The following is a 23,553-nucleotide window of genomic DNA, read 5'->3' on the forward strand; positions in this document are numbered from 1 at the left end:
ACAAATGAAGAGCGAAGGCGGCAGCAGCTTCAGGAATTGCTGTGGTACCTAGGAAGCAGTTACAACTGCTTTGGGAGGTCTGCTTATTTTCAGGCTCAGGAAGGGCACCCTTCTAAAAGAGAAACGTTAAAGGTTGAATAATGTCTGTCTCTAACAACTGGGGAAGGAGAAACATAAGAAAACCCATTGCATTTTCACCAGCACCTCCAGCAGACTGTTCCCACTGGGTTGCATCGCCAGTGCCAGGGGCAGCAGCAGGCACTGGCACAGCAGAGGACATTCCCAGCAAGCAGCACTTCTCCTCCCACCACCAGCGGGGGATTGTGCAGGGGCTGACTGGGTGACAAAACCAGTTTGCTTTGTGGGGGAGTGCTGGCATCAAAGGGTACGCGCGTTCTCCCAAGTCACCAGGGCACACTACTATCTGCAGCAACAACGCCCGTCCAGAAACAGTACATACAGTTCCTTAACGCAGACAGTAAATACAGCACTTATCAGCAACAGAGACAAGAGAAGAGCAAAAGCAGGCAATCGTCAACAAATGATGTTTTACAAAGCAGGATATTTAGAGTCACTTTATGCAGATTCAGTGCCCGGTTCCCCTGTCCAGCGACTGATTCAGGACTTGCTCCCACTCCCTGGACCATGACCGGGCTGTCCTGTCCTGCTCCCGTTAGGTGCCCACAGTCCAGCGATGTGAACTCCCTTCCTTGCCCCTGCCAGCAGCAAACCTTTTAGCAGGGCAGCCAGCCTGAACTATACGGCTCACACCAGGTGAGAAATCCTTCTGCACAGGCATCTCTAGGATTTCAGGCTCTCTGCCACCCTCATGAGCTACATCAATCCAGCACCCCAATCAGAAGGTTGCTAGTTTTAAATATCTCTGGCTGGAAGTGTAAGAGCTTGTTGGAGGCCTTCTGTATGTTAAAAGCTCTTCATTCCCTGTTGTGCAGTGACAGTATTTTACACCTGTGAGCGAGGATGCTGACAGAAACAGGGAGTTGTAACTATAATTCTCTGCCACACCTTCAGACGCATTATTGCATGCTACCTGTCCCAAGTGCCATGGCATTTAATTCAGAAAGTATAAACAAGTTTTTCATGCTTCAGATTTAAAAGGATACCAAGAATAAAGGTTAAAGACAGACAGCCTCTAGCTATTGCCATGAATAAAGACAACAGAATCCCTTTAAAAATTTGAAGCGTGTATGGTTTTTCCACCCTTAAATACAGAAGTCACTGTGCAAAGCACTGTTTCCATGAAAAAGTAGCTCCAGTTTACATGAACAGGAAAAAAAAAAAATGCAATGACATACAGTTCTACCAGATGCAGTAATTAAAAATCCAAGTTTAAAAAAACCAAGAAGCAAACACGAAATCATCATCAAGTTTTCTGTTTTATTTAAGATTTTAGTTTTAATTCTGAAGAAAGAGGTACATTTCCTTGGTTTTAGTTTTAGCGTCAGGTTATAACCATGTTTATTTATGTTTCTTTTTTCCTGTCTTTTCAATACTGCACAAACGTCCAGAAACTACAGGGTTAAGTAAAAGCTGCAGGCAGAGGAGGTCAGAGGTTGCTCCTGATGGTGATCATGTGGCCCCAATGCAGTGCTATCCCAGAGTGCCCTAATCAGGTGAATCTTTGTTTTTTTTAAAAAAAAGAAAGAGAGACTGACAGAGGAGACAGAAAGACTGAAGTAAATATCACTCGTGTTTCAGCTGCTTATAATTATATTATGTATACGCTAGGTATTAAATCTGTGAATACTTTTAAAACATTAAAGTTTACTTTAAATCTAAAGCCAAAATTAAAAGAAAAATCTTATTCTCCCCTCTTTAAACCACTCTTTAGCAACATGCCAGTTACTCATAGCTCTAACTGTTTTGTCTTTCAACACACTTCATGTCAAACTCTGACACAATGAAATCCCCTTCTCAAAAAAAAAAAAAAAATCCAACATAGCAATTTCTCTGTGTAGTGCCACACTGAATGCAAAATAAATGCTAGGCCACTGCTTGCCCCACATGTTCAGTAACTTCATTTAAATTAAATACCTTTTTCATGTTTCTGCATTTGATTCTGCATTGCATTTTTCCCCTACTGCAGATTGACACTTTTCCACTAGGCAGAAATACTCATGTGCAAAAGACATAAGACAGTAATATTCTCCTTAAGCATTGAGACTGCATTTTGATTTTCCTCTCTCTCTCTTTTTTTTTTTTTTCCATAGAATGGTTAGAAAATATTTCAAACAGTGTATTTCAAACACTGGCTCAGCAGAAACTTAACGAAAAGATACGGTCATGACCCTGTGATGGCATTGCATTTGGGGGGGAGGTTTGATCAGGAACTGGATTCTTCAGAAAGAAAGATATGACAGGGAACAGTAGGTGGGCATGGGGAGGAGTCAGGGTGGGACACTTCCTGCATTTCTAATGTTTTGGGTTTTATTTTTCTTTTTTTTCTTTTTCCTCCTTTCCTAATGACGATCCAGCGCTGAGCTCTGTAGTAGATCTGTGGGGGTTTTACTGGGGGGTCTGAAGGCTGTCTGAAAGCCTGGAGGTGGGGAATGGAAGCTGGTGGGGTTTGAAGGAGGAGAGTAGGGATTCCAACTGGCTCTGTGCAGAGGGATCTGTGTGCCGAAGGGGTTACTGTGGTGCGTCTGTGATGGCGCTGCACTGGGGCCGTCCACTTCTGTGAGGGCCTGAAGAGATTTTAGCCAATGTGGAGGATTGTCATCTTGAAGGGTGTCTAAACTGTTTCCCGTGGAGGCTGGGATACCTATGAAGAGAAGAAAAAAGAACAGGGATACAGACAAGTCAGAGCAGAAGCAATGAGCTGAGCATGAAGGAGGTCAATTTAACCTAACAAAAAAACAACAGTGAGAAAACATGATTAGTTTGTACAGAGAATGCATTTTACATTATTATATAGAATTACCCTGCCCGCAAAACATTTAACATAAAATCCAGATAGGAGAAAGCTCCCCCTCAGAGCACTTCTTCATAAACCACAGATTTTTCTATCAAACATCCTGCGCAAGGGCTGCATCCCTGTTGACGTGACCTTACCACACCAAACTACCAGTACACTGCATGCTTCACCTCCTACTCTGCCTACTTGAATCATGCTTCAGCCTCTCTAACAGGGAAACACAACCAGACAGCCTTATAAAAGAGAGCTTTATAAACAAGTGGAGTACGTCCCTTTTTAAATAACAAAGTCCAGTGAATGCCTTCCGTGCCTCAGGACCAGCGGCGCACATACCGGACATGCCATCCAGCAGAAGGGACACCTACGTCGACCCTATAGATAAGCGCTGATCCGCCTGACTGCCTGCAGAGGTCCCGGGCATGCATTGCAAAGGCCTAAGTGACACTGTTATACCTAGCGGTTCCACAAAAATTCCTGGACCCTTGAGGTTTTGTGGATGGAAGCTGGAAGAGACCACCGCATACTGACTTTTTTCTTTTTTCCAGATGTAAATCAGTTTGTGCCAAATACCCATTTGATGGTTTGCCAGCGGAGCTGAAGGAGTGAGAAACGGTTACCTGTGATGATTGCGGGGTCCATCCAGCTGCCAGGGCTGTCCCAATTCAGGCTGTCGGTGGTGGCAGTGTTGGACGTTGGTACACTGTGGTTGGCGTTGGAGGGGGAAGAAGCATTGGGCAGTCCACCAAAGTTGATGTTAATGTTCGGTAGAAGTGCCCTTAGCCCGTCCTGCCATTCCTTCATATTTAAACTCTCTACAGAACTGCTGTTGTCTGGGAGATTTACCAACAAAAAAAAAATGAAAGATAAAAAAAATAAAAAGCTGAAGTTAGAAACAGATGTCCTTCTTTGGTGGGGTATGGGATTTTCTTTTTACTTTAAGCTAAGCATTTAATACTTTCCCTGTCCAAAAACTTGGGTCAATGTTTATGATTGATGAATTACTCAGAGGGGCTGGCAGGTTTTAAACCAAGTGTAAGGGAGTGGGAGAAAGATTTAACTCCTCCCCCAATTAATATTTCCCCATTTTTTTTCAGTTCAGACTTGAATATTCAGGGGCACAGTGGCTCTCCCTCTGTTACTAATAGGGGAAAACCTACCAGATCCTTTATGAGAATACCTCTGTTGCAAGCTAGATAACCCAATTCGGCTGCTTTATTAGTGGGCAGCAGGCTCAAAAGGGTTGTTTTCTTTGAAGTATATTAAAATGAAGAAAGGCTAGGTAGGGCTTTGCAATAGAAACCGAACATGAGGAACCAGGGAGGCGGAGGAGTATCACAAAAGTTGTTTGTTTTGTTATAGCTCGCTCATTCACAGCCCTACAGATGTTCTTCCGAAGGAAATGGTAATTAAGTTCTCATGAAGTTGGAGGGAGTGCAATTTCCTCTTGCAGTTGAAGAACAGTAGTGAAAATTCTTTAGAGACCTTTCAGAATAATTCCCGACACAGCAACATCCTCAAAACTTTGGTTAGAAGCAAACCAGCTGGACACCAAAACAGTCGAGTCTCAACTATTTGCCTAAGTGTTTCAGGGCATGTATTGAAAAAAGAACAACAGGATAACGTGGCTATTAGCCTTACAGCAAATGATCCCTGAACACAAACATTAAACCATGCCATCTAGAACAGACTATCAGGTTCTACAATCCATCTCCTGCTTTAGGTACCTCAAAGCAAAAGAAACTAGACACGAGCATCCCAGTACTCTTATCAGCCAACACAGAAAGTCATACTTAACTTGTGGTCAAATATATTTGAAAAGAAAACGTTGGGAAGTACATTGGGGCAGTATGCTCTTTTTGACAAAAACCTAGAACAAAACTTTTTTTTTTAAACCATCTCTGCCTGTCCTAATTGAAGGACAGACCTTGATGTCAATCAGAAGTGTTACAGTGAGATACTTACATAACACTGCTACTTCATCAACAATGGAAGAGATTTAAGTCTTCATGGAAAATTACAGGATATCAATAACTTGCAACTCTATGTTGCAGAGTGAAGAAAGCAGTCTCACTTGCTATCAAAACCTGCCTTGGCAATTTCTGTAAATCCAAATGCTCGGGAAGAACTGATGTCTCAAGTAATTACCTTTTTGTAACTAGAAGGGGAAAAAAAAAGCAAGTTCTTGAAATCCTGTGTGTTCATGCAGAAATTTCCTTCCCCAGGCCAGAGTTTTTTTTGAATAAACTTTATATAAGATTATGCTTCTGTACAAAATTACAGCAAGCAACTTCAATCACAATTCCACAGCAAGTCATACCTCAGTCCATGTCACCAACATCTTCAAAACAAATTACTATGCAAATCTGCTATATCCACTCTGCCTATGACGACTGTTGGAGCAATGCATTCATTTCTAACCCTATGCATGCCTAACGCAGCTGTTCTAGCACAAGCATCCATCTGCATGCATAAATGCCCCCACATAGCAGGACAGCAGCTGACACCTAGAACATCCATGGCCAGAGTGATACTGTGCACAGAGCCTGGACAGGGATAACAGCAGATGCAAAACTTGTACTACAAAAATCATCCTCTGTGCCTGGACAAGTTTGCAGAGTACATTTGACCACAGGCTCTGGAAGGTTGACAGCTGACTGCTGTTATCCCCACTCGCTGACTGTGGCTGGGGAATCACTCCTCCTCAGAGGTTACAGCATGAGGTACCTCCATGGGGAACACAGACAATTCCTAAGCATTCCCATAAACAAAAGAAAAGACAGGTCAAAAATCAGGTAGCAGAAATAAACCCCAAAGCCTGCCCGCTACCACCTGCGTCGTGTTACATCTAAAGATTAAAATTTTAAGTGCTACAGGAGAAAAAAAAATAGCAGTAACAGACCTGCAGTTCTGCCTCAAGCAAATAACCTAAGATCAGCTTTTTAGTAACACCTTAGTACACAGATACAATCAAGCCTCCAGGCATAAGTGTGACTGTATCCACACACTGTGTGCAGCAATGTGCTCTGTGGGGCCTGGTGTACAGGTCACTTGGGGGGGGGGGGAAGCAGGCTTATGAGCATTTAGCATCGAGCCATAGTGCATACAACTGGCTTTCAATTCTACTTTCATTTCTCCAACTGCAAATCAAATCTACTTTCTGTTCCCTTCCGAGCTCCCACTTTTTTCTTTGCAGTACTAATGCACCCAATAAACAGTTTAAGAGTTTGGTGCAATACATTTTTCATTCAAACCTATGATCCTGGGGTTAAAAAATAAATAAATCAAAATTTTTAAAAGTATTACAAATATCCGTGATAGATATGTGCTCACCATCCTCTTGGACATCCATAAGCCTATTTGACACAAGTTCCAAGTTCATTTTTTTGAACAAAAGTAGCCAGCTCACTGTCACAGAAGTAACAGTGCAACAGATTCTGCATGGTACACCATTAGTTTCCACTTTATTTTCTCACCACTGCTTCCAACAGCTTGTGCAAAGAAATGCAGCTCAGTTTAATTACTTGCTTCTACTACAAGGCAAAAAGCACACACAAGATGCTTACTAGGACCACGCATGAGTGAACACACTCATCGCAATACCTGTGAGCTGGGGATCTGCAAGCTCATAATGATCTTAATCATGGACATTATAACTCCCCACATGCCCTCAAAGCTTATGTCCAAGAAAATAAATGTGTAGTAAACTATGCACCTGCAACGTGTCATTGAGGAAGTCTAATGAAGACGAAGCCAGCAAGATGTCATAAGGAATGGGATCGGAAAATAAATGTAGTAGGGCATTAGGCCACCTTGGGCTAAGAAAATATGTATATTTTTGTCATGTTATTCTCCATTTAAAAAAAAGACATAATACAGCATACATAAGAGTCCAGAAAGATAGCAAGCAGTTGAGATATAAGATTTTCATGGAATGGAAAAGGCTGGCACTGTTTGGTGAGGAGACATTAATCTGTGAGGCAGGCATAGTGCACCATTGCTGTGTACCCTCTCTAACACAGAACAAAAGAAAAGAAGGAGAAACTGAGGAAGACTGTACTTTATGTCAACTGTCAGTATAACTTCTGTGATTCCAAGCAGTTTTTAAGAGATGAAAGGCCTAAAAGGATTCAGTATCTATAAAAATGGTTTTACTTCCTAGCAATAAGGAAGTTTATTTATTAAAATCTTCTGCTCCTGGGTACAAAAGTGACAAAACAGAATTCCAAAAGATTTATTGTTTTTCCCAGACAGCTTGGTTTGTGGGGCTGAAAGTCAAGCTGTGACAAAAACATTGCCCTCTGACACCAAAGGAAAAGCAAGCAACACATTGCTAGGGTGTCCGTAACAGGGTTTTCCAGCGTGGCTAATAAATGCACAAAGTAAAAGAATAAAATTAAAAAACCAACCATGACCAAAGTCTCACAGCTTTGCCAGACTCCCAGCCTCCAAGAAGAAATGCTGCAATTAAATTATTCTTGTAATATGGAATCTGGTAAGGGATTAAAATGCATTAAGGCGTTAAAATAGATGGGATCAATAGAGAATGCAATGCTCTACAACACTCCCTGCACTGCCCTCCAAGGCTTCAGTTACTGGCTATGATAGGTAAAACATCCAGTTAGAAAAACTCCTGATGCAACCCAAGTATGTGAGCTATCTCCAGGCACCAAACAGCAATACCCAAACCAAACAATTAAATCAGCATGTCTTTGCTGGAGTCTGAGAAGTTTTAAAGAGCCTAAGTGAAAATGCAAGTCCACCCCAGGGGCAGGAGTTACATCCACCAGAAAATAAGTATCTTCAGAAGAAATCACCACTTAACCCTCAGCTAATTTGTCCCTTTTGTTAATAAAGTTTATGCTTCACCATAAAGCTAGTACCATAGTTAAAAATGAGAAAAGGTTAACTCTCAGTTAATACAGATCTATTAAAAAGGGCATTTGCCTATTATCTTCCCCTACTTCTAAAATTAATTGGTTGAAGGGAGTAATTTTTTTACTAGCTAGCAGACTTCTCAGTTGGATGTCATAACCTAGGGGCGTAAGAACCAAAACACCACCGTTTCCCTTTCTCAAGGAGTAGAAACACTGTCTTCCTTCCATAGCCTCATCCTAATTTAAAGCAGTATGTCCACAGACAGTGGGAAAACACAGAAGAAAACAAGTTAAAACCCAGTTGACTGCAATGAAAAGATTTTACACAAGGAGATAAATTGGAGAGTCCTACCCCCATGCCCCATCTTTGTCTCTGAGAGGAGACAATAACCTGGTGAAGCATCACTGAAAGGACTGCTATTCATGTGAAAAATAGGCTCAAATACACATCCTGAACTCTAGTCTTACCTTGATGTGCATTCCATAATCCTATCTGGTTTAGTGGAAACTTGTGTTTAGAGGTGAACAGATCCCACAGTTCTAGCACTGAACTTTTTCATGTGTCTGAGGTAGTATGCCAACATGAAATAAAAGCACTTGTATGTAAAATTTTCAAAGCTATCCACTGTCTTAAAAGTCAGCAAAGGGAAAAAGAAAAAAAACAACCTTCATCACAAATTTGTCTACCCAATTTAAATAAAAGATAAAGTCAGCTTAAAATAGAATATGATTGAGAAGGCTGAACATTCATATGTATAAAAGCTGATCATTTAATGAATTTCTAAACTCATTGTCTCATCATGACATCTTACCAGACAGTCTGGTAGCATTACTTCAATATCCTCTACCTGCAATGCCTTAACATTATTCCTTCAAACCAGGCAAAGCAGCATGTGTCTGGGGGAGAGACAGCAAAGAGGACAATGGCCAAGCCGGAAACACTGTTCTGTTGTATATAATCAATACTTTAGAAGATGTTTACACAAGCATCAGCTGCATTGACACGGGCTGTTCTGTGACTTCATAAATTCTGACAAATGAAACCACAATGTGCACCCAAAGATGTTTCAGATTTGGCTGCACCACGTTTGTGATGCTGACGCATTTAATCTTTTATATTGAGGATAATGGGATAGCATGTCTCACAGTTTACTTGGCGGGAGACAAGCCCACTAAAATGAATGTCCTACAGAGACTAGACCATTTCAAATTATTGCCCCAGTTCTGACACAAGTCTATGGTCAAATCCATATCAAAATTGACACAGTACAGGCTTAAATATGACTAACAGCAAAGATCACAAGACCATCACATTAAGTAAGTGTAAAGCAAGTCTATTTCTTTGCTCTGCCAAAATTATATTCCAAGCTATTATATGATTTTGTACTAATTATGTAAAACCATTTAATATCTTCATGCCAAGAGTCCTAAATATTCTAGTCCTGCTGAAAAGCAAGCAGTCCTGCAAGTCGAGGTTGCAATTCTTTATGTCTTTTTTAAGAACCCATCAGTATGTAATGTATGTGACCAAAGCACACAACAGTGCTACAGAAAAGCTTCAGACAAGTAAAAGAAATTCAGAGGAAAACTATCAATGAGAGAAAAATAAACTTATTAGCAATGTCACGTACCTGACTGCACCGAGTAGCAACAAAAGAAGTGAAGTGACTATCAAGGTGTATTCGGTAATAGAATGGCTATTGCAATGACCTCCTTGTAAGAAGGCCCTCATGAAATCTTCAAGGACATTGTACAGTAACAGTTAGTTTTGAAGCCTTGGCAAGACAAACAGAATGCCAAAGTTGGGCCCGGGTTCAGGGGCAAGAGGGAAAAAAAAAAAAAAAAAAGGGGGAGGGGGGGAACAAACAGGAAAGACTACCAGAACAAGTTCACCAGGAGTCTTTCAACTTGATTAGAAACAAATGGGGCCACCAGAAAAGCATACCCTTTGCAGTGACATCCCTGTTAGTCCCACCCTGCACTTTATGCTACCATTTTCACAGATACCCAGATAGTCTGTGCCTTCCATGAGACAGCCTGTTACCCTATTCCAAGAAGTGACTGGGGCTTCTCTATTTTCAGCTCAAAATTACTTTCCCCTATTGGTATTTCTATTTTTGCAAAAAATTGTCCCAATATTTCACTCAGAGGGGAGGAGGAGGAGAGGATGATTTGCCACATCCTAAAATAAAATTATGCCCATCACATTACATAAACTCAAAAGCCTTTCATTCAAAGCTTATATACTTAACCATCAACAAAACAGCTATGATAAAAACTGTACCTATGTCACTTTAATATGAATAATAAGCTTGTTTGCTCATGGATATTTTTACCTGGGATTTTACTCATGGTTTTAACTCCTACAGTCTGAAGGACTTCACTCTTACTTCATTGATTCTGTGTACCTACAATTTCTAGGAATTCCACAATGCTTAAACCAAATGATGGAGTTTCACCCATTCACAGAGGCCTGAGAATGTCACTGGCAGATTAAAGATTGAATCTGTCCACATTTAAATAGCAGTGCTGTCCATCAGGAATACAAGTAGCCACTTCATACTAGGGAAGTATCAAATGACAGCAGCACTAGAAGATAAAGCTGTTTGAAGGGAACATTTCAAAGCCTCACTGACAATCTCTACACACAGGAAGCAACTTGGCAATCCACAAAAACAGCTTTCTAAGTGTCATTCCACAGTGCGGATTTCAAATGAAAGTCTTATGGTCACAAGCTCTAAGAGCTGGGGAAACAAAAGACGTATACATACATACACACATGAATGTACATACACCTACAAAATTGGCTTCAATAGTTGAGACACACGTCTGCACTCAGCTTTAAAATAATGCAAGTAAAGCAGCTTTTATCTTGATTCCACATTGATTTCCATGGTTATATTAATTCCACATAGACCCAATTTAAAAGATAGCCATGTAAACTGAAAAAGCACTATTTTAAAATAAGTTTATTTAAAATAAATTAACATGCCAGTAAGCCAACCTATCAAGTAGAAGAGGAATATATATGAATTCTAAATGATACACTTTAAAGGGGAAAGTAAGTTTTTCTAAGTAATTTTCCTTTTTGATGAGGATCTGACAGTATAACTTTTAAGCTTTCTGTGACTAAGTAAGTGTTAAGAGTCAGAAAATTTAATTTATTTTGAGAGGAAATCCCTTCTGCAACATCAGGGACAGCTCATCTTAGATATTCAATAGGAAGATTCGTATTTGCTTGTATGTACAGTGTCAGAATTTTACTAGGTTTGAGAAAAGCAATTTTACATTAAGTATTCTGGAGAGTTCTTATGATTGACTCATACTTACCATGGCTCAAGAGACAAAATCTAATACATAAGTATAGCAGCCAGCCACCCAATTTTAAGCTATAAGTAAATTTCAAACCGAGACTCTAACTTGCTTCGAAAACATGCTTGACTTCATATAAGATGTTTCCACAGTATCCCACCATTTTTTATTACTGACTTTTTAATTGTTTATTGCTAAAAACGCATAGTGGTCAACTGCAGGACTTCAATCAAGTTGGGGCCCACTGTTCTGCATGCAAAAAAGACAATATATTCTGTAATGCTTTCACCTTAGTCAATAAATAACCTCCTTCTTCATGTGAGCTAACAAGACACTTCTCATCCAAAAAAAGGACCCCATAAGAAAATAGCCAGTTCTCGCCACTGATAATTATTAACAAACCTAAACTGAGCACACAAAGACTTAAGATACTGAAATGAAGGAAAGAGATACTTGAATCCTGCATACAGAACGTCAGAAAGACATGCAATTCCATTAATCTGAGAAAAAGCTCATTTTAACCTAAGTATACCTGCTGCTTACTCTTAGATCCTGCATCAGGGTTCAATCAATCTCACCAGGTTACCCTGTCAATAAAAAAACCAAACCACTTTGACCTCAAATGAAAATCCTGTGTGTACAAGTGTACTTGTGGGTACATGCATAGATATAATGCATAAACAAAATACATGGAATTTGCCCTATGGCCAATGCAATCAATAACTAGAACTGGCAAAGAAAAATCAGATCTTCAAAGCTATATCAATAATTAGCAAGAGCTTATCTAGTTATGAAGGTTCTAGATTCCAGGAGTACCCAACCAATCCTCTGACCAAAGCTGCGAGACCAGCATTACCACAGTGAATGCATACTCTGAGAAATGATAAACTCATTTTTAATTTTTCCACGTGTAACAAACAATTAAGGCTGATGTTTATTTGTAGATACTTCAATCATTCCGTGGGAAGATTAGATAAACTCCAAGAAAGCTGAGAAGAAAAACAAACCTTCCATGACATGAAGTTCATTCTGATTACTAAATGCTGTCTTCCAATAGAGGTGACCCACTTTTTAAATACAGGTGGGTTTTTTTAAAAATAATTCCTTTGGGAAAAAGCTGAAGTTCAAATAAGGTTGTGATGTAGAAGGAACCAATATGGCAAAGCATGGAAAAGAGTAGATTTCCCCACCCTTCCCCTCCCCAAATTGTGACTTGGTATCGCTGGGAGGAGAAACACTTTTTGTAAAGCTGCTCTTTCAATTGCTGTTATCCCTTCAGGATATTTCATTTATGCTCCTCTCCCAATACAATTTTTAAAAAGATTATGCTTGCCTTTTCTCAATGGTTCTTCAAGTTGGTGCATTTCAAAATGTGTTGACACAGAAAGCCTATGAACTGTCTGTGCTTTTTGCTAAAATTCCTCAGTCATAATTGATATTTTGGAAGACAGACTCGACTCAGAAGGAGCCAAAGTTTCAGGTCCATGCCCAAGGCACAGCCTCTTGTTAGACACTGCTATTAGCAGGTGGCACTGCCAAGTGTACTAATTTCCAGTCTTTGAAGGGAAAATGCCAGGTTTTTAACATCACTAAGACAATTACATATTTTAACTCATGCTAGTGGTTTACTGTATATTTTGAAGTGCCAGTTTGTATTTTAGAAAAGCATTCAAGAGAACACAGCACCCCAAGGCTAAGCATCTGCCTGCTGGAGGAGGGAGACAGATGCTACACCAGCCAACGGAGCTGCCTCTTACACTAACTACTGCAGACCCGTCCCAAGATCTTACGGGTTGCCTATGAAAGGTAACAGCCTTTCTAACTTCTGCTGAACCAGCCCTAAAGAGGAAGGGGAAAGCTTGTTCTGTAAGTAATAAATGCAGTCTTCCATCCCTAAAACACAGGCAAAGGCCCAACATTTAGTACAGCTGAAGCTCATTTGGTGACACTACTGGAGACACCAACAGCCAGAAAATTTCATGTAAAATACCTCCTGTGTGCTTGTTTCCCCCTGTTCCTGGGGAAGAGTTACCCGAAAAGCTGTCAGGACTGACAGTCCAGAATGCAAATTGGGTCAGCCACTCAGGCCACCTATTTCAGCCAACACCTCGTTTATTTCAAGTCTAGCAGCATTGATGTGATTAGTCATTCCTGTGATGTATGGCAGCCAAGAGAAGTTAGAGGTTTTGGGGTGTGGTTTTTTTTTTTTTTTTAACACTTTTTTCTTCATATTTTTTTGTCACACTTTCTTCTTCCGAAATAAAATTACACATTTAAAAATAGGCATCTTGCTACTCAAAAAAGCAGGATGCCTGTCTTTCACTGCCATCCCTAATAATCTTACAATCAAAGATTTTAAGAAACTCGTAAGAGCTTAAAATCAAGCTCCCAGAGATGAGGGCACAGTTATTTATATAGAGCTTTATTTGGAACAGTATCTCCTATACAATCATAAGGAAAAATTCCACAGGGTTTTAAAAACAGTTGCAATATTAGCACCAAAAAGGTACTGGGAGGGAAGGGCAGGCGGGCAAGATGAGATTTTGGAACAGATGGAAAAGTAGCAGGACTTAAAGGACAGGTGCTGTGGATGAAGTTCTCTCAGAGATCGTGACAAGATAACACTAAGGAAGGCAGGCCTTAGTAGTAAATGTAGAAAGCATATGGGAGTTAAGGGACAAGACATCAGAGGTAGGACAAGGAATATCCATAGCAGATTTCGAACAGTGTGACTTCAATCTTGACACTGATTTAATATTTTGGAAATTCATAAAAAAAACCCACTTCATTTACTTTATTTTAAACCTAGCAGCACCACCCTGAGTGCATTAAAAAAAAACAAACAAACAAAGAAAACCAACAACAAAACACCCTCCAGAGCAATGGAAGCGAGCAAACCAGAAGTTTACTTTCAAACTGAATTTGTTCCACATTGTGCTGAACACTTCACCTCTTCACCAGTGAAATAGAAATTTAGTTATGACGCAGGAAATAAAAGGAGAATTAATTTCAGGGGGGGAATACACACAGGCATAAAGCACCTCCTAAAGAAGGGGGGTGGAGGCCCGAGAACCTCCATGGAAAGAAATGGTATGCAGCAGGCATAAGTACTGATGAGAACAACAAAATATTCAGTGGCAAAGGCTGCACTAAGAACAGTCATCTTTATTGAGGAAAACAGGACACACAGGGCCTATGCAAGGGTCAGTAAAAGCAATACTGGAAACAACTGAGGGTTGTTTACAAACAGTACTTTTCATTTTTCAATTTCAAAGCAGTATTCAGGCCTTTATTTTCAAATGAGTGACCTTGTTATCAGGGTAACAAATCCACTTCTGAGAGGAGCTGCCACATGTGGCACCTACAACTAATAGCTGTATCAGCCAAGATTTTAATCAGATTTCCTATTTTCTATATTTATACCTAATCAGAGAAAGACTTCAGCTATAGGAAGCCATAGAGCTAACCAGGGGCACAGAAAAGACGACCTTCAGCTGCCATGCTTTCTGCCCAGCTGCTGTCGGAAAGCCAAACATCAAGCAAGACCATCAAGCAAGCAAGCAGTCTTTAAAGGATTAGGACAGAAAATTAATGGACTAATGCATCTCTTACTGTTAAGAGTAAGGCCATCAATACTTAAAACTGGCATTAAGCCTTTCACATATTGTCAGGTCAAGAGGAAAGTGTAGCAAAATGCTCTTTCAACCACTGCATCCAAATAAAGGGATGTGAGGCAGCACTGTTTAAGTCACATTCCCGTTGCTAGGGTATGGGATTAAATGCATTTTGTACATAGCATTTGGAGAATTTTAAGTTTTACAACACGCTGAATTCAACAGCCATACCACACGGGCCAGACCCTCTTTTAAAAAGGCACAGTAGCAGAAGCAGAACCCCCCCGCAAAACTCCATACCAAATTACTATCCTGAGACCACAGAAAAGTGACAGCTGCTATGCTGTGAATTCAATTTTTTTGGTTCCACAACTGGATAAAACAAGCCTTTTTCTTTGTTCAGGAGACAGAATCTACTATTAAGAAGCAACCCAGAGAGAGGAGACAAAGTCAAAAGGACAAAAGTCAAATAAGAAATGTGTGTCCCAAATGGAAACGAGGTTATGTTTTGAGAAGATATCAAGTCAGACAAGGACTCTTAGTATTAAAGGCAGAGCATGTCAACGCTAATTCTGGTATCTCATCCTTCTCTGTGGTCTAAATAAAGTCTTTTAAACAATATGATCATAGCCAACATAAAGGGATCTTCCCTTGTTTTACTAAAACGTTGTCCAAAAGGCAGCATTAGGCAAGAAAGGATTTGATGTTCAAGACAAGTTCAATAGCTGGGGGCACAGAAGACAGAAAATTTAAAGTGGAAGAAGATGCAACACTAAGTTGTTCAAATATGGAAGAGCTCAGGACTTAAAAATAAGTGGGAGTAAGCTGGACATTCTTAATATAGCCTTCACTGCTTTACCTTCCCTGCTACCAGCTACTGCTTCACAAAAACCTAAATGCAGGCAAGACTCAAAAATGTGCACGCTAATCAGTGTCTTGATAAGGAATGCAACACCACTACCACAAAGGCTGCTGGATGGCACCCAAACTTAACAGAACTGTCTACCTATTTATTGTCTCAACCTCATTTTTAAATATACATAATTCCATCAATTAGGCTGTGCACATTCAAGAGATATAAGCCACAACATCAAAACAAAAAGGTCTTGAGAAAACAAAATTTTGATTTGTCAATTATATTCAACTACAAAGACTTATGGCACTCAAGCCCCCTGTTTTGAAGTTTCAGGAACAGTTCACACAAGTCTACCACAATCTCCACATCATTGGGCTTTATGGCTAAAATAGCTTGATGGATTTTACAGTGGTTATCTGCAAGGACAACAGGTAAAACTTTTTTCTTCCCCTACCCTAAACGGGGTTTAATTCTCCATGTTTCCTATCTGTCTCTGTGTCCACTTGACTATTTCCTCTATCTTTGATTTCTAATACATGCACGATACACATAAATTGCCAGTCTGTGTTCAAGAACCATTTGGACAATGCTTCGAGATGTATGGTTTAATTTTTAGGCTGCCCTGTGTGGAGTCAGGAGTTGGACTTGATAATCCTTGTGGGTCCCTTCCAGCTCAATGGCTTTCAATGATTTAAGTGGGAAGAACATACACACAATATTGCGTAGCATTAGTTTGAAATTTGAACTCTTCCAATACTATCTCATTATTAATGAACTGGTAAGTTCTTACAATTAAGTTTTTTCCTCATCTGGATTATGTTCAGGATAATTATGAAATTAATAAATGAAATAAAAGCCAGTGGTTCAAAATGTCAGGTACTTCATCTTGCATAGAACTGACAGAAAGGAAGACTAAACATTTATAACTTTTTCCTCATACTTTTAACTGTGTGAATTTGTTGTTACACTTCTTCTATGTAATAAAATCAATGACTACCAACCACTCAGTAAACTCAAGAAATAAAACTATGTATTTCTACTTTCCCATTATTAATATGCATGCATCTCATTTTATAAGCATCTGTCTCCAAACACACTGTTAATGAGACCTACTTTACACTATGATCCAGTACCTATTATTTTACAACACACCACCAGGCAGTAGGGTAGCAAAGATGATAGCGTATTAGCTATCAAATTACAGAGTTTCCAGTTACCCTAAAGTAACATGAAAATAAAGGCACCCACCCACCCACATTGCTAGCAGTGGATCTTTCCTTCGGACTTATCTGCAGAATAAAGGATAGCTGCTGTCCTATATTCTTAGGATAGCTTGCACACAATCTAGGGTAAGGTTGCTTTTAGCAACAATCATGCTGTCCATGAATAAGAAGTCACTTAACTTTTCTCCTGAAGCACAGTTACACAGTTATAATTACACAGTAAATCATCTAATCCATCCCACATGAGAGAACAGCAACAAGCCTAAATTGTCCCTTACAATGAGAACATGTAACATCTGCTATGGTTTGCAAAATCATACGGTGGAGGGAGGAAAAAAAAAAATGCTAGTTTGGGAATCAGTCAATCAAAAAGTTCATTTAAATATGGGTTGGGGACAAATGTATGCCTGATGAATATGACACATTTCAAGTATATGCTTAATAAAATTATGAAGTCAATCGTGTCATTTCACTGGAAACTGTAGAATGAGTTGAATAAACACTACTTCCTCTATGAAACAGGCTACTAAATTCCACATAGAAATTATTTTAAAATGAGAGCTTAGGGAAAAAAAAAAAAAAATGTAGGTAGTGCCTGTGTCCTCCATTTAAATCTGGTGCACATCACAAAACAGCCCTAGCTGGAGCTGTGGGGTTATGAATACAGCACAGCTCTGATTCTTGACTAAACAAAAGGTAGCTTCAGAACATTACATTTAACATGTTACACATGAGCATTTAAAATTCATGTGAATACTAATGCCTACCTAAAGCAGAAGCAGCAGCAGTTTAAGAGATAGTTTTCTTCATACAAGCTTCCAAACAACAAGTACGCTTAATGAAATCAACTAAAACTGGATTTAGAATGCCTAGAAAATAGTATACTAACTTCATACGAAGTTATAAAAGTTTAGATCTGCTTGTTTTCACATAAATGAAATAGAAAACTTGAAAAGGGCTGATTAAATAGAGCAGGCAAACACACAGAATAAATGAATGGGTTTTGTTTTGTTGGGGGTTTTTTTTGTTTGTTTTTTTAAATGACTGGTCCAGTATTATCTGCTTTAGGAATGTACAGTCCTGTAAAAAATTGTGATCAAAAGACCTTAGGAAACATGCAGAGACCCTCAACTGGTCTTGAAGTTGCTAGAAGACAGAATGTGAAGTTTCACCTGCCCTAGGTTTCTTTTGCTGTTACATCTGAAACAGCTGAGTTGACATTTTCCAAAACATCCCAATACAGACTAACAAAAGAGCTAACAAAAAGGAGCTTCAGGTATACTACAGCTAATCTCTCCATACTACTAAACAGCTATTATGATACACACTGCCTTTCTAGCAGGTCAGTGAAAGTCTGTTATAAAGCACTGTAATAACATCCCATTGACATGATTTCTCTGTACTTGTACACCACTTTCTTTCCCCAACCCCACCAGACAGCTGTATCTATAAAGCAAATGAGGAAACTAGGAAAATTGTGTAATTATATACCTGCTACTGATAGATTAAAAGCAAGCATAAAGAACAGTAATTACTCTTTCAAAAAGAATATAAAAGGAATTCATTGAGAGACGTGTACACTGGATATGAATTTGAAAAGACAGAATAATCAATAAATTGGAAACTATTAAGTCAGCACACAAAAAAGAAGTATGAGCGTATCTCCCGACTTTCAAATTATTTGTACTTCTGAAGCAGTTAGATCGCTAAAGAAAACCCTAGGCACTAAATATCATACAAATAATACAAATCCATAACCCAGCAAACAAAACCAGAACTATCTGAGACTTCAGCTGATTTCTGACAACAGGAAAAGAAAAAGGAGTAATCTGTGTTTGTGCAAATGGTTCTTTTTTCAAGATGTATCAAAGCTGACATGTAGATCAGCTGAGAAGTGTTTGCACTGCAGCAACTGCTGCTATCTAATTGTCAGCCAGGCAACTAACAATGTTTTCTATAACAAGAGATTAAGACCAACTCAAAGGAACTTTCCATAGAGACTACAGCAGATGTTTATTTTCTGTTTTTAGCACTGTATCTGCCAAAAATATTTTGAGATTAATTGGTTCTAGCAGTTGCATACAAAAAGAAGAATATACTTAAATATCAACTCTGTTGCCTTAAAACATATGGGGGGAGTACATGGCATAGGCTGTGCATCAACCAACACCACACAACTGGCTCTTCAGGAATCATACCAAGGATCTATGGAGTCTTCTACAAACACAAAGTAGTCCACTTTCAAACTGCCAAAGGCAATTAAAGTAATGCAATTTAAATAATACTTTCGCAAATCTACAATCAACCGGTACTACAAACAGATCTTTTTCAACACTACAGGATTTTTCTGGTCCCCCTAGTCCAGAAGATGGGTCTTGTTACCGGCCCCTTGAACTAGCAACTTTTAGAACCCAGTGGTGAAGTTAAAACTTGATGTCCTGCAATGTTCCTGGAAGTTCTATGTAGTTTAGGGGAAAGGGAGAAACAATTTGCAGTGCTATGAATGCTGCATGTCAAAAATAATTTGGTTTTGTTTTGGTTTGGTTTTTTTGTAAACACTTCAGTGTAACCCATATCAGTCATTTTAGTCTAAAAACTTTGCCACTGCCAGTATAAAGAGTTTTGAACTACTTGCATTTTTAGTCTGGACCAAGTGTTTATACTATGAATCAGCCTAAGGACCCTACAGCAGTACTGTAGCTTCAACAAGCCTTCAAAGAGGACAAAGTACAGGGAAGTAACAGCCAAAATCAGCTCTTGCACTAAAGCATCAAAAACACACTGACTTTTTCCAGGTCACTTTCTTACAGTATAGCTAGTCCCCCTCAAAACCCATGAAAAGAAAATAACATTGGCAACACCTCAAGAAGCAGTTTTCTCCATCTCAAGGCTACAAAGAGCTTACAAAGACTTTCTACCTGTAGTTCTTTATACACTTAATACAATTTTTTTTCTGCAGGAGGCTATCAATCCATTCAGGGCAGCCTGAACTGGCCTGACTACGCATTTATTTTCCTCCAACATCACAACCCTCACAATCAGGATGAATCCTCTTATACACATTGCAAGCATCCATTCAGTGAAAGATTAGCATAATATTAAGGCCATCTGAAGTACAGAAATGAACAGCACTGAATGTTTTATTGTGCAGCCATTTGGTTATGCGCAAGAGGGAACAACCCAGCCAAGACATCTGGCACAAATTACCATCATTACAATTTTTTGCACAATTTTAAGAACTCTGGTCAGCACCTGCATGTCGACATGGAAGTCGCAATGCGCTTCCAGGGCCTACTCTTAAGGAAAGCCAGTCTGGCAAGACTGAAGAACCAAAATACCAATCTGCTTTGGCACAAAATTAAGCGGGCACAGAATACTCCACCTTCCTTATAAAGCTCAGTATTACAAGGCTAAAGATCCAGATACATTTTTTTTAAAAAAGGAAAGGGCCTATTTAAAACAATATTCCTCCCTCTGTTCATAAACCTGGTATGACAGTCAAGAGATACCCCTCTACCACTTGCAGCTGGCTATTCCCTTTTCCTGTCCTGGCTCAGAGAAGCTGAAAGCACGAATTAAGTCATATTCACAGCTGTCCCGATTCACCTACCTGATATAGGGATCCCTCCCAGACCTGTGCTGTGTTGTGGTGGAAGATTCAAGTCCAAGAAATTACTATTTGAGGTGGGATTTGCTGTGTGGTTCAAGTGCATGATGCTATTGCGTGGGAAGGCCATCCAAGGATAGCGAGCTGCTTGGCCTGGAAAACTGAAGGAGTTGTAAACTGCTCGATGCTGTTGAAACTGTGGGAACCTCTGTGGCATGACTGGGAAGGTGCTACTGAGAGAGTTGGCATTTGTGGGTGCAGCAGGATGCAGGAATCCAGAGCCCGGCCCTTTGGCAGTTGTAGTGTGTGGGGTAGGGTTCTGAAGAGATGTGGGCGAGAGGGAAGGTTGGTCTTGGACTGACAGTTCCTTCTCAATCAGGTCTGCTAAGGCTTTGCGGGTGATGTCAAAGGGGTCAAACCCTAAGTCGTCCTCTTGCTGTTTGGAGGAACCAAACCCAAAAGCCGCTTGCCAGTCTGTGGAGGAGGATACTGGTATAGTTTCTGTCAGAGAGGAACAGGATTTAGAACAAGAATTAGTAACTATTTACCCATACGAAAATTTCACCCTCAGTGTATCTGAATCTATGCTGCCAGTTGTCTTTCATCTCATATTTCTTTATACAATCCCCAGAAGACACCTTATTCATCAGCTTAGAATGCCATTTTCAGATCGAGCTGTCAGATTTCTACTTAAGGGGAAGTGGTAGAACTAGCAAATAGTATTTTTACTGCAGAATTGCTCTGTTCCTGAACTACAGAAAAACCCTGTCAAATAAGTATTTTCAGTAAAAGCACCAAGTAGAAAGAGACCAATAAACACTTGCCTAGAACCTTCTTTACACCCATATTACTTGACAGAAGTGTGAACAAGCAGAGTTTAAATAAGGTTGTTATTCAGTTCAGTATTTTGCTTTCAGTATTAATGCTGTGCTTCAGCTCTGCTGTGCAAGAAAGGTGAGGAGGAAATGTTCCCTCTCAAAGGGGGAACCTCTGAGCAGTAGTTAAAAAAAAACCCCAAACAAAACACAAACCCAAAAAAACCCACAAAACCCCACTGTCTACCATTATGAAGAAAACCAAGCCAAATTCTTGAGTAGATGCCTTAACAAAAGGAAATAAGGAACTGCATTACAAGATATTGTTAAATATTTTGAGGCAGTGTTGCAAAAAAGGGTTATCAGAATTTCCCTGCATTTTCAATTACTACTTCATTTCATTATACTGTAAGTTCCTTATTCAGGTTCAGTGAATGCTGGGTCTAGTTTCAGTTTTTCCTCAAAACTGTGGTAATGCAAGCTGATTTGAGTACAAGGTAGTATCACTCACATCATTATCTCCCTCTGCTGGTAGGGAACCTGGTCTGCTGCTTGAAGTAGTTAAAATTAAGCTCAGTATCCTCTCTTAGAAAAGGAATCTACACTTCTATTTTCACTCTAAAATCCATGACGATAGATTAACAGACTTGCTAGATAGACAAAAACTTGTCCTTTGTATTCTTATTTAAATAGCAACCATCCATTTTATATTGATTATAAAACAAACAAGATTCTCTACTACCTGGAAATTGTCTCTCACTGCTACATAATCCTCACAAAATTGGTGCATATAGTACCTTAGCAGCAGGTAATTTCCTTGGTAATAAATATTGTTTACAAACAGGATTATGACATCCAGAAGTCAGATAAACATCAAAAGGCGACTAATCACTAAGTAAACAGTGTCCTAAAGTATTGTTTACATTATTACTGATATTGTTTCATTTAATTTTCTAACTCCCTCAGATTTATAATTTGTGAGCTCTTAAGTACTGTTAACGACTCCCAAGACTATATAAATACACCTAAAATGATGTTTCATTCATATGAAGTGGTATTTCATAGGAAAGTACCTGGAAAATACAGGTACCTTTCATTTGATGCAATTAACCATATTTTTATCTTTTCTGTATGTATATAATTTCATTGCACCTTCACATTAGGCACCTACTGCAGAGCTTCCGATGCTAGAATTACAGATTGTAACAGATGATTACACCAACATATACTGATACCACGTATTTTCCCCACTCTCAATAAAAACCTGTAACATTAAATATTAAGCACAAATGTCACATCCTATTATTTAGTTTCTCAGCTGTGTGCCTGTCTACAATAAGCACTCTGATAATTTAGCCACGCAGCTGGAAAACTCTGTAAAAGTTTCTTTTAGAAGAAACCCTTAGGTCAGTGCAATTCATTTGTAGTTAAGTGACAAATTTTAATCATTTATGAAGAGGGGAAAAACAGTATGGAACAAGTCCTAGAGTTCTTGGTTCTACACAGTTTTAGACATCAGTTGCAAAAGCAACACCCAGCCATATAAGCTGTGTACATACCTGATGTGAAGAGGCTCTGTGGTTCTGGTGCTGTGGGCCAGTCATTTGAAGTCTGTGGAGAGCTGGGGAATGGAGGAAGCCCACTAGGGATGGGGTTAGGGTGCCGAAAGTTGTCAGAGAAGAGCGACTGTGATTCTGTTACAGCCCCTTCAAAAGGAGACCGTGCACTGTGATTAGATGAACTGATGGGTATGACTGGATTGGGTTTTGTTAAACCAGGCGGTGGTGAAGGTGTGTCACTGTTCGTTATCTACAGGCAAGAAAGGAAGAGAAACAGTTAGGACATGAGTGTTTACATATAAAATATTCTTCACTAATACAGCTGAAAAACTTCCTCAAAATTTTTGGCTACAGTTAGGTTAATATATAGTTCAGTACAAGGTCAAACACAAAAATCAACTTAGCAGTAGCATTTTTAATAGTTTTGCTTAAAATTATGATACACTTCAGAAAGTACTTGCTTCTCCAACTACAAGTTGCACCAATCCCTCAAACTCAGTTCTTACTTTCACAGCATTTATCTTTAAGTCTTACCTGCTGGGAGCTGTCACCATTTCCTATACTGAGGGAATCTGAAGGTTTGTCGATAGGGCTGCAAAAGTGGGAGGGGAAAAGAGACAATAAGACACAAGTATTTAACATGAAAATCAACATTTGCTTTTGTAGTGGTAGAAAAGCCTTGAAATAAAGACAAAGAAAAATTAATTAGGAGGAATCAAGAAGGAAAAAGTCCACTTTTTATTTATGAGACTGGTTTT

At 39.4% G+C, this 23,553-nt stretch overlaps 1 protein-coding gene across 8 annotated transcripts in view; it reads right to left on the minus strand.

Annotated features, from left to right (window-relative positions):
• Nucleotides 1-1,378: 1,378 nt before the first annotated feature.
• Nucleotides 1,379-23,553, minus strand: part of CNOT4 (CCR4-NOT transcription complex subunit 4) — an 85,365-nt gene continuing 63,190 nt past the window's right edge. For 5 of the 8 annotated variants that reach the window (XM_041120536.1, XM_041120537.1, XM_041120539.1 and 2 more), the window contains 5 exons: nt 23,330-23,387; nt 22,796-23,045; nt 20,425-20,922; nt 3,553-3,765; nt 1,379-2,782 (listed from right to left, as the gene is read on the minus strand). In XM_041120536.1, the coding sequence (XP_040976470.1) occupies nt 2,481-2,782; nt 3,553-3,765; nt 20,425-20,922; nt 22,796-23,045; nt 23,330-23,387 (1,321 nt within the window). In that variant the 3' untranslated portion in view covers nt 1,379-2,480. The remainder of the gene's footprint in view (nt 2,783-3,552; nt 3,766-20,424; nt 20,923-22,795; nt 23,046-23,329; nt 23,388-23,553) is intronic. The other 3 variants (XM_041120542.1, XM_041120541.1, XM_041120540.1) reach the window with 1 other exon arrangement.

This window comes from Aquila chrysaetos, chromosome 26 (genome assembly GCF_900496995.4).
Source record: "Aquila chrysaetos chrysaetos chromosome 26, bAquChr1.4, whole genome shotgun sequence".
Lineage (NCBI taxonomy): Eukaryota > Metazoa > Chordata > Aves > Accipitriformes > Accipitridae > Aquila > Aquila chrysaetos.